At 36.5% G+C, this 13,495-nt stretch overlaps 1 protein-coding gene across 1 annotated transcript; it reads right to left on the bottom strand.

Annotated features, from left to right (window-relative positions):
• Positions 1-2,534: 2,534 nt before the first annotated feature.
• LOC106088070 (ataxin-2 homolog) lies at positions 2,535-8,581 on the bottom strand. Its single transcript, XM_013253367.2, has 3 exons — positions 8,476-8,581; positions 3,532-3,933; positions 2,535-2,740 (listed from the first exon to the last, which is right to left on the bottom strand). The coding sequence occupies exons 1-3, from the start codon at positions 8,525-8,527 to the stop codon at positions 2,535-2,537; spliced, it is 660 nt and encodes a 219-aa protein (XP_013108821.2). The 5' UTR covers positions 8,528-8,581.
• Between the last annotated feature and the right edge of the window lie 4,914 nt (positions 8,582-13,495).

Below are 13,495 nucleotides of genomic sequence, written 5' to 3'. Positions count from 1 at the left end.
TTAGCAAATTTTATGAAAATTTGCAATTTTTGATGCGAAAAAATTTTCAAGTTGAGTATGCCGTATTGAAGATAATGAAAAAAATCGGATTAGTGCAAGTCCTATGTTTTTTCTTCAAAAAAATTAGCTAAAAACCGCATAATTAATATCCGAAAAATGCTACAAAAATTAAGGTGAGTTTGAAATTGCTGTAATGTCTTTTGTTTTGCGAATTTCAAACTTCTGAGCACACCATTGAATTCGTGAAGAAAATCTCTTTCCGTAATGGTACTGAACGAAGCAATACTCTTTTCTGTTTCTTTGAAAACTTTAGAGTATTGCTTCAAAATCGCATAATTCATTCCAAAAATTAAAAAAAAACCAACGTGAGTTTGCAATTGCTGTAGCTTCATTAGTTTTGCAAACCTCAGAATTTTTTATACATTGTTGGGTTCGTGAGGAAAATCTCTTTTCGTAGAGATGCAGGGTGAAGCAATACTTTATAGTTTTCTGTAAAAAACATCGTTAAAACCAATTATTTTTGGGCGTAAAAATTCAAGGTCGTTTTTAAAGTCAAAAATGCTGTAACTCCTTAATGTTTTCGAATTTCAAAAATTTTCCGGCATTTCGCAGTTTGAAATTCGAAAAAGATTCATACAACAAACAGAATTACCTAAAAATTCACATATTATATTTTTTGCATTTTTTTAGCAAAGGCTAACCCCTTATGAAAATTTGCAATTTTTGATGGAAAAATATTTTTCGTGTTGAGTATACAGTATTGAAGATAATGGCAAAAAATTCGGATTAGTGCAATTCCTATGTTTTTATCTTCAAAAAACAAGCTCAAAATCGTATAATTAATATCGGGAAAATGCTAAAAAAAATCAAGGTGAGTTTGAAATTGCTGTAACCTTTTGTTTTGAGAATTTCAAAATTCTGAGGACACCGATGGATTCGCGAAGAAAATATCTTTCCGTAATGGTATACTCTTTTCTGTTTCCTTGAAAACTATGGAGTATTGCTTCAAAATCGCATAATTCATATCCAAACGAGTAAATATGTTCAAACTGTAATATATACGGTTGACTAAGGACAACATTATTGAAAATTAGACAACATCTGATGGGAGCTACATCTAAATATGAACCGATTTTGACCAAACTTCTTAGATATTGTGGTAGAGATAGAGGAAAGAGTTGTATACAATTTGGGCGATATTGGTTAATAATGCGATTCCAATGACCCTAGAAGTGAAAATCAGATGAAATACACATATGGCAGCTATATATAAATCCGAACCCATTTCTATGAAATTCACCAGTAATATTAAAAGACATAAGAAAATATTTGCTGCCAAATTTTGAGAGAATTGGTTAACAAATGAGCACTTTATTGCAATATTAGTCCAAATCTGACGAACATATATATGTCAGCTATATCTAATTGTGAACCAATTTCTAGCAAATTTCTTAGATATTGTGGTAGTCGTCGGCCATAGAATGAAAATAGGGCGGTATATACATATGACAGCTATATCGAAATCTGAACCGATTTCTGTGGAATTTACCAGTAAGGTAAAGAGTCATAAAAGTATCTTACTGCCGAATTTCTGGAGAATCGGTTGACAAATGGGCACTTTATTTGCAATATATTTTTTTTAAATTGTACAAACATATAGATATTCTAAAAGTCATTGAGGTAAGCGTTGTGCAAAATTTTGACACGATTGGTCAATAAATGCGCTTGCAGCGTCTCAAGGAGTGAAAATCGGGCTATACATATATTTGGCAGCTATATATAAATCTCAGCCGATTTCTATGGAAGTAATCAGTAATGTCAAGAGTCATAAGATAATCTTTCCTGCTGAATTTCGAGAGAATCGGTTAACAAATGACAATTTTGTTGCATTATTACTGTAAATCGGACGAACATATACAAATTTGGGAGCTATATCTAAATCTGAACCGATTTTTTCCAATTTCAATAGGCTTAGTTTATAGGCCGAAAAACATGCCTGTACCTAATTTGAAGACGATCGGATGAAAACTGCGACCTGTAGATTGTACACAAATTAACATGGACAGACAGACGGACATAGCTAAATCGAATCAGAAAGTTATTTTGAGTCGATCGGTATACTTATCAATGGCTCTATCTCTCTTCCTTTTGGGTGTTAAAAACAAATGCACTAAGTTATAATACCCTGTGTACCACAGTAGTGGGGTAGGGTGTAATAAACCTTAACCATATAGAAGTAATTTGTCTTCTAAATCTCATTTCGTCCTTAGACAAGAGAAGATTTTTTCACACATTTTCTACGCTTTTTATTGTTCTATTTTGATTTACAATGCATGTTTTGTTGTAGTATTGTAATAAAATACAACAATTTTAAGTATTTTTTATGTAGCACTTAAAACACCGAGCATAAACGTAATTTTTGACATTAGTTAACCCGCAGGTGGGTTTAAGAAGAAAAATAAGTCTTAGGGTCTGTGTGTGTTAAATAAGATTTTTATATTGAAGTTTTTTTTTCAGTTGTTCCTTAAATAGTTTTAATAATTTAAAATGAAACTAATGAATACAACCACTGGTGTCAGCAGAATAGAGAATGCGATGGCAGGACTTGAATTACATTTTGGCTCTGGACATATGTCACAGTTTAAAGGAGTAGTGTTTGCTGGAAGCGAAACATCTGCACAAGCATTACCGCTCTCTGATTTTTTTGTGCATCCTTTTTGGATTTTGGTGGCTTCGCCATCTGTAGAGAAGAAAAACAGTTAGTAAATGCTTATAAATAAAATTTGGCAATTAGTCAAGTAATTTAAAAACAAAAATGTTAACATTTGCTTCAAATGAACTTTCCTAACTGGTTTAGAGGATAACAAGTTCTCTTACACACATTAAACCCCAAACCAAATCTTTCAAAGCAAGAACCGATGTTCCTGAGTCTAACCAACGTAAATGTTCGGTTGAGATAGATACGAGTCTAAACCCAACCGAAGAGTCAGGAGTCATCGTGAATATGTTTTGCATGTATTTTATAAGAGAAAGAAAAGTGTGCCGCGGCTAAGGTCATGACGCTAAAATAGATTCTATTCTAATTTGGCAGCGTCGCTCTCAATGTTCTCTGCTCTCGGCACATTTCTCTCTGAAAATGTTGCCAAATATTCATGAAACTCCGTTACGTTGCCAATAATTTTTAGGGAATTTTAGTAAAAATATGGTAACCTTACCAGAAAGAACATTCATATTTACAAAATTGCAGATGTTTGTATAACAATTTTCAAAAAATATATAAATGTTCTAAGTGATAAAATGCAATTCAGTTTAAATGCATTTTCGTACACTTTGAAGTTATTAAAAAGTGTAAAAACTATAATAGTTAAATAACATCTTCACCACTAGTCTCGCTGTTTCTCTTTCATACCTGAAATTTGACCCCTGACTCCTCGTCTCTTATTTGATTTTCCCGCTAGCGACTTTATTCGACTCTGACTCTTGTCTCTTTAGTTGGGGTTAGACTCTAACCTGCACCTTCTTGCATGTTACCTTTATATTTCATCGTATAGCAGACAAACCCATCATCAGCGTCGCGGCGTCTACGTGTGATGGTTCGAAGTTTCGCCGAGGAATACTCCCCGTTTTTTAAGGCGTTTGATTCAGGAGAGCCATCTGTTGTTTCCTCAGATTGTGGAAGTTTGTCCGTGGTCAATGGTGTTGTTTCACTTGACGTTGGCTCTGGTGAATTGGGTGTCGTTGTTGTTTCCGTAGTTCCACTAGATGTTGGGATCGTCCAAGTCGATTGTGTGGTTGTTGTCGTTGATCTGGATGTCTGTGTTGTTGCGCTAGTCGTTGTAATTGAATCATCATTGCAATTAACGACTCGAATAGTTGCCTCATCATTGCATTCATCTCCGGTGCATTCGTAACATTCGAGTTGTTTTGCTAAAACTGAAATTAAAAAGAAAAATAAACACACGTTACGATTTCATAATTTGTTATAAAACATAAAACTTATTTTTGTAGTATCGTGCCAAAGGAGAAAGACACGTTGCATAGTAACAAGTGGATATGGATTCGGATAAAAATTAGCACTGATGTTGTAAGTCATAAGATAGGTTTTTGGGTCAAATTTCAACCAAATCAGGTGAAAATTTTGGCTTCTAGGGGATCAAGATTTATAGACCGACTAGTATCGTACTTGACACAGATGTACTAAATTTTGGCCAAATCTTCTGAATCCCACAATAGTTTTATTTTTTATACGATTTCGCTGAAATTTGAAACAGTGAGTATTTTTGGACCTCCTGATATCTGACACAAATTTGGTTCAGATCGGACTATATTTGGATATAGCTGTCATATAGACCGATCTGCCGATAGAGGATCTGAAACCTATTTCGCTGAGTTTTGAAACAGGGAGTTGTTAAAAGCCTTCCAACATCCGACTTAAATATGGTTTAGATCGAACGATATTTAGATATAGCTGCCCTATAGACCAGTCTGCCGATAAAGGGTCTGCAGCCCATAAAAGCTTAATTTTTTATGCGATTTCGTTGAAATTTTAAACAGCGAGTATTTTTAGGCCTCCAGACATCTGACATAAAGATAAATATCATCCAGATATTGTAAATATTGGATGATATTTAGATATAGCTTCATATAGACCGATATGCCGAATTAGAAAAAAATTAGGTAAAAAAATATTTTTTTTTGGCGTAAAAATTCAAGGTCGTTTTCGAGGCCAAAAACACTGTAACTCCTTCATTTTTTCGAATTTCGAAAAATTGCCAGCATTCCGCTGTTTGCGATTCGAAGAAGATTCATACAATAAACAGAAATACTTACAAATTCACATTTTTTATTTTTTTTGCATGTTTTAGCAAATGAAAATTTGCAATTTTTGATGAACAAAATTTTTTTTTTTTTGATTTGAGTATATATAATTGAAGATAATGGCCAAAAATTCATTCATTAGGTGCATAGTGTGCCCACACAATGAGTTATTCTGAGTCGACATTCTGAGTTGAACTAACCATGTCCATCCGTCCGTTCGTCTGTCAAAATCATGATAGGGGTCGAACGCGGAGAGCTAGCCGCTAGAAATTTTGCACAGATACTTAATATTGATGTAGGTCATTGGGGATTGCAAATAGGCCATATCGGATCAGATTTGGATATAGCTCCCATATAAAATCTTGAGCCCCTGGAAGCCGCAATTTTCGTTCGATTTGGCTGAAAGTTTGTACAAGGTATGTTGTTATGGTTTGCAACAACTGTATCATGTACGATCTAATTCGGTCAACAACCTGATATAGCTTCCATACACACCGATCTCTCGATTTGACTTCTTGAGCCCCTGAATTCCGCAAGTTTTGCCCGATTTAGTTGAAATTTTATAAGTAGTGTTCTGTTATGACTTCCAAAAACTGTTTGCTGAAATTTTGCATATAATGTTCCGTTATGACTCTCGACAAGTGCGGTGCAAATCGGTCTACAAACAGATATAGCTCCCATATTTTTGCGGAATCCATGGTGGTGGGTTTTCAAGATTCGGCCCATTCAACACGCTTTTACTTGTTGTTATACCCACCACCGAAGAATGGGGGTATATTCATTTTGTCATTCCGTTCCAACGCATCGAAATATCCATTTCCGACCCTATAAAGTATATATATTCTTGATCGGCTTAAAAATCTGAGACGTTCGAGCCATGCCCGTCCGTCTGTCTGTCTGTTGAAATCATGCTACAGTCTTTAAAAATAGAGATATTGAGCTGAAACTTTGCACAGATTCTTTTTTTGTCCATAAACAGGTTAAGTTCGAAAATGGGCTATATCGGACTATGTCTTGATATAGCCCCCATATAGGCCCATAAAAGCCACATTTATTATCTGAGTCTGGTGAAATTTTGGATAGTGAGTAGTGTTAAGCCACTCAACATCCTTTTTCAATTTGGCCTAAATCGGTACATATTTGGATATAGGTGCCATACAAAACGATCCGTCTTTTTGGGTCTTAGGCCATTTATTATTCGATTTCGCCGAAATTTCGGACGGTGAGTTTCGTCAGGACCTTCAATATTCTTCTTCAATTTGGCACAGATCCGTCTAGATTTAGATATAGCTGCCATATAGACCGAACTCTCGTTTAAAGGTTTTGGGCCCATAAAAGGCGCATTTATTGTCCGATTTCACCGAAATTTGGAACAGTGAGTTGTGTTAGGCTCTTCGACATAATTCGCCAATTTCCTCCAGATCAGTCTAGATTTAGATATAGCTGCCCCATAGACCGATCTCTCGATTAAAGGTTTTGGAGCCATAAAAGGCGCATTTATTGTCCGATTTCACCGAAATTTGGGACAGTGAGTTGTGTTAGGCTCTTCGACATAATTCGCCAATTTCCTCCAGATCAGTCTAGATTTAGATATAGCTGCCATATACACCGATCTCTCGATTAAAGGTTTTGGGCCCATAAAAGGCGTAATTATTGTTCGATTTCGCCGAAATTTTGGGCCCCTCGTTATATTTCTGCAATTTGGCTCAGATCGAACAAGATTTGGATCCGCCGATTTAGGGTCTTAGGCCCATAAAAGCCACATTTGTTATCCTTAGATTAGATTCTGTTCAGATTTGGACACAGCTGCCATATAGACCTATCTCTCGATCTAAGGTCTTGGGCCCATGAAAGGAGCATTTATTGTCCGATGTCGGCGAAATTTAGGACAGTGAGTTTTGTTTAGCCCTTCAAAATCATTCTTCAATTTGGCCCTAATCGGTCCAGATTTAGATATAGCTGCCATATAGACCGATATCTCGATTTAAGGTTTTGGGCCCATAAAAGGAGCATTTATTGTCCGATGTCGGCGAAATTTGGGACAGTGAGTCAAGTTAAGTCCCTGGACATAATTGGCAATTTTGCCCATGAACATTCTACTAAGGAACAGGGGCAAACTTCTCACATACCTGTCCCTGGACATAGAGGGATGTGAGATCTCTCGATTTAAGGTTTTGGACTCATAAAAGACGCATTTATTGTCCGATGTCGCCGAAATTTGGGTCAGTGAGTTGTGTTAGAAGCTTCGACATTATTCTTCAACTTGGTCCAGATTTGGATATAGCTGCCATAGAGACCGATCTCTCGATTTAAGGTTTTGGCCCCATAAAAGGCGCATTTATAATCCGATTTCACTGAAATTTGACACAGTGACTTATGTTAGGCTTTTCGACATCCGTGTCTTATATGGATGAGATTGGTTTATTTTTAGATATAGCTACTAAAAAGACTATTATTGTGTTATACACAATTGAACAATGACTTGTACTTATTGATATTTAGTCCAAATCACAACATATTTCGATATAGCTGCTATGGGGCATAAGGTATGCATTTTTCAATGGATTTTGACGAAAGGTGGTTTACACATATACCCGAGGTGGTGGGTATCCAAAAATCGGCCTGGCCGAACTTTACGCCTTTTTACTTGTTTTTTTTTTTAACTTCTTCAGCTCCTAGAAGCTTGTATTTTCATCCGATTTTATTGAAATTTTGAACAAGGACTTGAGATTTGACTTACAACATTCATGCCAAGTATGATCCGAATCGGTCTATAAACAGATGTAGCCCCCATATTAATTGATCACTGGATTTGATTTCTTGAGCCCTTAGAAGCCTTAATTTTCATCCGATTTCGCTGAAGTTTTTACAAATACTTTGTTTTTTACATCCATGCCACATATGATTCCAATCGGTCTATTAACAGATATAACCCCATATAAATTGATCGCCGGATTTGAGTGCTTGAGCCCTTAGAAGCCTCAATTTTCTTCCTATTTGGCTCACATTTTTAACAAGGACTTGAGTTATGATTTCCAACATTCATGCCAATTATGATCTAAATCGGTCTATAAACAGATATAGTCCCCATATAAACCGATTCCCGGATTTGATTTTTCAGCCCTTAGAAGCCCAAAAGTTCACCTGATTTGGCTGAAATTTGGCCCAAAAACGTACCTTATGACTTATAATATCCGTGCCAAGTATTATGCGAATCGTTCAATATGGTGATATGGGCCCCTAAGTACCGATATTCCGATATGGCTTCTTGAGACCAAAATAATTCAAATAAAAACTTAGTTAATTTGGGGTACATTTTTAGAGGAATCCATGGTGGTGGGTATCCAAGATTCGGCCCGGCCGAACTTATTACGCTATTAATTGTTTTTGATGAAGTTTTTCACATATTTCCACATAGACCATTATATTATTATAACTGGCGATTTTTGTTTTTCTGGCTGTTGTTATAAATTGAGTTTTTAGGGTAGAACTACTACTTTTTGCTGATTTTTATTGGATTCAGCAGGTTCTTCATATTTGAGTTAGTCCACATTAAACTTTTATTATTGCCATATTTATTAAAATAAATTATTTTTTCGATGGTTGTTTTTAATAAAGCTTTGTAAAGGATTTTGTTTTGCTCTCTGATTTTTTCACCTTTTGAATTTGTTAAAATTGTTATAAGTACTACGACTAACAGGAACTTCATTTTATTTGCAATTTTTTTAATTAATCGACTATCGAACTATTCGATCCGTATACAACTTCACAACTTAATGGATTGACAAAATATTTGATACTGTATCCAACAGATAGGCTCCAACACTTATTTATTATGTCAGTAGACCCTTCCATGTTAAAGGTCTAATCTGATGTGGCCAGAAAAGATATCTTCAATTGACAAGTCGCTGAAGTTTTATGGTCTAATGCTAATAAGTCAAATAAACGTATGGAGGATATAAAACGTGTGCTATGAATAAGTATTTTGAATTTATTAATCTATATATGTATGTAATCTATATATGTATGAATGTATGGGTGTGCAAATATACTATGTGGAGTATATCCTATCTAAGTCTTTATGTTTGCGCAAGTCACTCTTTAATTAGGCTTAATTGAATTTATTTTGCCACCACTTGATTTCCTTGATTCATAGGTATGATGGAAAACCCTCCCTTCCCCCTTCACACAGATTTTAGGGGCCATGGGCATACATATGTGGACAATGTTTAACGTCAAATAACTGCCTATTAATTAATTTTGATGAAGTGACGATAACCAATGTTAATAAGTTGTAAAGGTCATAAATGGCTACAAATCGATAATACTTACCTCTCTGCAGTGAGTTGTAGACATAATGAAGCAACCATATGGCGAAGATTTGCTAAGAAGGAGTAGATTTTAAAATTAACTAGATTGAAAAACCTTTTTTTTCCTTGAATTCTTAAAAAAAAAACAACAAAAGCTTACCTTTAAGGTTTGGACGTTGATTTCAGATGTTAATCTAACACCCAAGCATACTTTTTGTAGGGGTTTTTGAGCACTATTCAGCAAAAATTTTTTTGAAAATCGGACCAAAAATGAAGATTCGGCAGTCCGAACAATTTTTCGGAGTACCGAGGCTACGAACCTTAGGGACATGTCCAGAGCACCCGGACCACTTAGGACTTTGAAATTTTGCACACTCGCTACCATCTCAACTCTTACCATTCCAAATTTCAAAGATATAGCTCTACCCGTTTTCACACAGCATGTATTTTTATTAGTTTTTTTTTCGATTTTTTCCCACTGTGCACCAAGGCGGAGTTCTATGCTACTTCTCCCATCAAACGCCTACCCAAGTGGTGGATTGGGGAAACCTTATCAGCTCATCATATGACGGGAACCGCAGAAATCAAGTATGCGGTGCGAACCAACAAGTTAGCACATGCAGGGGATGTCCCGCTTGCACGGATCACGAATACGATCACGTTGGGTTCGTGCAATAGGGTTGGCAGCGTATGAGCCAAAGGAAATGGCAAATGGTGGCGCTCGCAGATCTTCAGAAGATTCCACATCAAGAAAGTCCGATCTAGAGTGTAGCTGGCAGCCCCAGCACTAGGGACCGATGTGAAAGCCCAATTCGCCATGCATTAAAAAAAAAATCACGATTACAGATACATCAACAAGAAATAATGGAACTGACAACCCCTCGATGACGAACCATGGATTCAGAACACAGTTTTTGATTGGAACATGCAACATCAGAACTCTCTCTCGGAAGCATTGAGATGGTTTTCCCCTCCTAATGCTGGCAACATTTGTGATGTACTATGCCATGTAAAACTTCTCTCCAAAGTGATGTCGCACGTCGTTCGGACTCGGCTATGAAAAGGAGGCCCCTTAACATTGAGCTTAAAACTTGAATCGGACTGCACTCATTAATATGTGAGAAGTTTGCCCCCGTTCCTTAGTGGAATGTTCATGGGCAAAGTTTGCAAATAGTTCCGTTGCTTATCCATGATTTTTGGGATAGTCAAGCAATCTCCGTACATCCTTCTGTTATGTCAGCCCATGTATGGGTGTTGGGTGCAGCTTCTCCGCTAATGTTGCCTTGTATTCGCGCACTCTTTCCGGATCCTTTAGTAAACCTAAAGGTTTGTTTGATACCTTTTCACTACGGCTGGGCGTAGACGTAGAGTGGCCACTAAGAGCTTGTGGTTTTCACATCTATCAGCGAACCCAGAACGAGTTTGCTGATAAGTACGCTGGTCGCTTTGATAACAGATGTTTCTATCTGGTGGTTCCCAGGTATATTTGTGTATATTTTTATGGGGAATTTTGTTCCTTAAATAAAGAACCGGTTTCTTGTGTAGAAATCAACCAATCTGTCGCCATTGTCATCCCTGGTATCGCCAAGTCATTGCATTCCCATGATTGATTGTAGATTAATGTTGTTATTGCCCACCTTGGCATTAAAATTTCCCATAACAATTTAAAGTTGGGCGGCGCGGGATTTGGAGTAAACTTCGTCGATATTGTGGTAGTCGTCGAAGAAATCGTTGGGCAAAATGTTGGCAAGATTGGTCAATAAATGCGCCTGCAGTGGCTCTAGAAGTGAAACTGTCACCTGTACACAAATTAACATGAACAAACGGACAGACAGACGGAGATAGCTAAATGAATCAGAAAGTGATTCTGAGTCGATCGGTATACTTATCAATGGGTCTATCCCTTTTCCTTCTGGGTGTGAGAAACAAATGCACTAAATTATAATACCCTGTAGGTATTAGGGTTGGTGTAGGGTATAAAAATTCAAAAAACCAATATAAGTTTGCAAATTTCTGTAACTTTCTCCGTTTTGCAAACTTCAGAACTTTTTAGACCCCGTTGGATTCGTGAGGAAAATCGCCTTTCGGTGGTGATGCTGGATGAAGCAATACTTTTAAGTTTTCTGTAAAAAACACCGCTAAAACCAATTTTTTCGGGAGTAAAAATTCCAAGTCGTTTTCAAGGCGAAAAACGCTACAACTCCTTTGTTTTTTTGAATTTCGAAAATTTTCCAGCATTCCACGGTTACAAATTCGAAGAAGATTCATACAATAAATAGATATATTTAAAAATTCATATTTTTTTTCTGCATTTTTTTAGCAAAGCCTAACCCCTTATGAAAATTTGCAATTTTTGATGCGAAAAAATTTTTCGAGTTGGGCATACAGTATTGAACATAATGGCAAAAAATTCGGATTAGTGCAATTCCCTTTTTTTTATTCAAAAACAAGCTCAAAATCGCATAATTAATTTTCGAAAAATGCTAAAAAATCAACTTGAGTTTGAAATTGCTGTAACATCTTTTATTTCGCGAATTTCAAAATTCTGACGACACCGTTAGATTCGCGAAGAAAATCTCTTCCCTTATGCCATTTTGAAGTAATACTCCAAAAGTTTTCTTTTTTGAATTTTTTGGATATGAATTATGCCATTTTGAAGCAATACTCTAAAGTTTTCAAGGAAAAAATTTTCATTTTCATCGCGAATCCAACGGTGTCCTCAGAATTTTGAAATTCGCAAAACTACGCCCTTCGCCCTGAATGCTGATATCGAATTCGTGCCATTATAGCCTATGACGCTGAAAGCGTTCGAATCCTGGCGAGAACATCGGACAAAGCGGTGTCGCCCTCTTAATGTTGACGACATTTGCGAGGTACAATGCCATGCATGGTCATTTAAAAAATGTTTCCCAAATAGGTGTCGCTCTGCGGGACGCCGTTCAGACTCGGCTATAAAAAATGGTCCCTTATCATTGAGTTTCAACTTGAATCGGAAAGCACTCATTGATGTGTGAGAGTGCTTTACTCCTTTCAAAGGAGTAAAACTAGCCGCTTGAAATTTTGCATAAATACTTCTTATTAGTGTAGGTCGGTTGGGATTGAAAATGCGCTATATCGCGATATAGCTGCCATATAAACCGATCTAGGGTCTTGATTTTCTTGAGCCTCTAGAGGGCGCAATTCTCCCCTGATTTGACTGAAATTTTGCACGTGGTATTTTGGTATCACTCCCAACAATGGTGCCAAGTATGGTCTAAATCGGTGCATAACCTGATATAGCCGATCTGGGGTCTTGACTTCTTCAGCTTTTAGGGGACACAAGTCTTATCCGATTTGGCTGTAATTTTGCACGTGGTATTTTGATATTACTTCTAACATCTGTGCTAAGTATGATTCAAATCGGTTTATAACATGGTATAAGTACTATATAAGCCGATCTTGGATCTTGACTTCTTGAGCCGCTGGAGGGCGCAATTCTCATCCGATTTGCCTGAAATTTTGCATGAGATGTTTTGTTATGACTTCCAATAACTGTGCGTATTATGACGCAAATCGGTACATAACCTAATATAGCTGCCATATAAACCGATCCAGGGTCTTGACTTCTTGAGCCCCTAGAGGGCGCAATTCTCATCCGTTTTGGCAGAAATTTTGTATAACGGCTTCCTCATGACCTTCAACATAAGTGTCCAATATGGTCTGAATCGATCTATAGCTTGATGCAGCTCCCATATAAACCGATCTCCCGATTTTGCTTCTTGAGCCCCCTACAAGGCGCAATTCTTATCCCAATGAACTGAAATATTACTTCTACAATGTTCAGCATACAATTCATTAATGGTCCGAATCGGACTATGACTTGATGTAGTTTATTGATTATTCTTTGTTTGCCTAAAAAAAGAGATACCGCGCAAAAACTCGACAAATGCGATCCATGGTGGAGGGTATATAAGATTCGGCCCGGCCGAACTTGTTTCTTCTATGACTTTTATCTTATCTACTGAGTTTGTTCGAAATAAGTTGAGACTAAACTGAAGCTTCCAATATAATTTTCTGAAAACTTGCGCTGCGGAGTCTATCTAGAAAATATAGTAGAAATTGGTTTAGATTCAGATTTTGCTCCTATATATATTTATTGGTTAATATAGGCTCAAAAGGGAAGTTTTCTAAAATAAGAGCAATGCTTTACAAGTTATCCCATACTATAGAATTAAATGAAATAGGTATTTTTCATTTCTTTTGAATTATAGCAAAGAATACTTTAATATGTGTGTTATTGATAATGCACAAAAACATTGAACAACTTTTCTGTTAGTGACGTTAGTCGTCATGCACATGGTATTCGAGTTAAGTAAAAAATGTTAAAT

The sequence above is a fragment of the Stomoxys calcitrans genome, chromosome 3 (assembly GCF_963082655.1).
Source record: "Stomoxys calcitrans chromosome 3, idStoCalc2.1, whole genome shotgun sequence".
In the NCBI taxonomy this organism is placed as follows: domain Eukaryota; kingdom Metazoa; phylum Arthropoda; class Insecta; order Diptera; family Muscidae; genus Stomoxys; species Stomoxys calcitrans.
Note: the sequence above shows the minus strand (reverse complement) of the source record. Positions and strands in the feature narration are given on the sequence as shown.

Excerpts from the sequence above, each read along its gene's own strand:
- LOC106088070 (XM_013253367.2), bottom strand. The coding sequence starts at position 8,527 with ATGAAGTTCCTGTTAGTCGTAGTACTTATAACAATTTTAACAAATTCA. Across the intron at positions 3,934-8,475 it reads AATTTTAACAAATTCAAAAG|TTTTAGCAAAACAACTCGAA; the intron begins GTGAAAAAATCA and ends TTTTAATTTCAG. Across the intron at positions 2,741-3,531 it reads CTATACGATGAAATATAAAG|ATGGCGAAGCCACCAAAATC; the intron begins GTAACATGCAAG and ends TCTTCTCTACAG.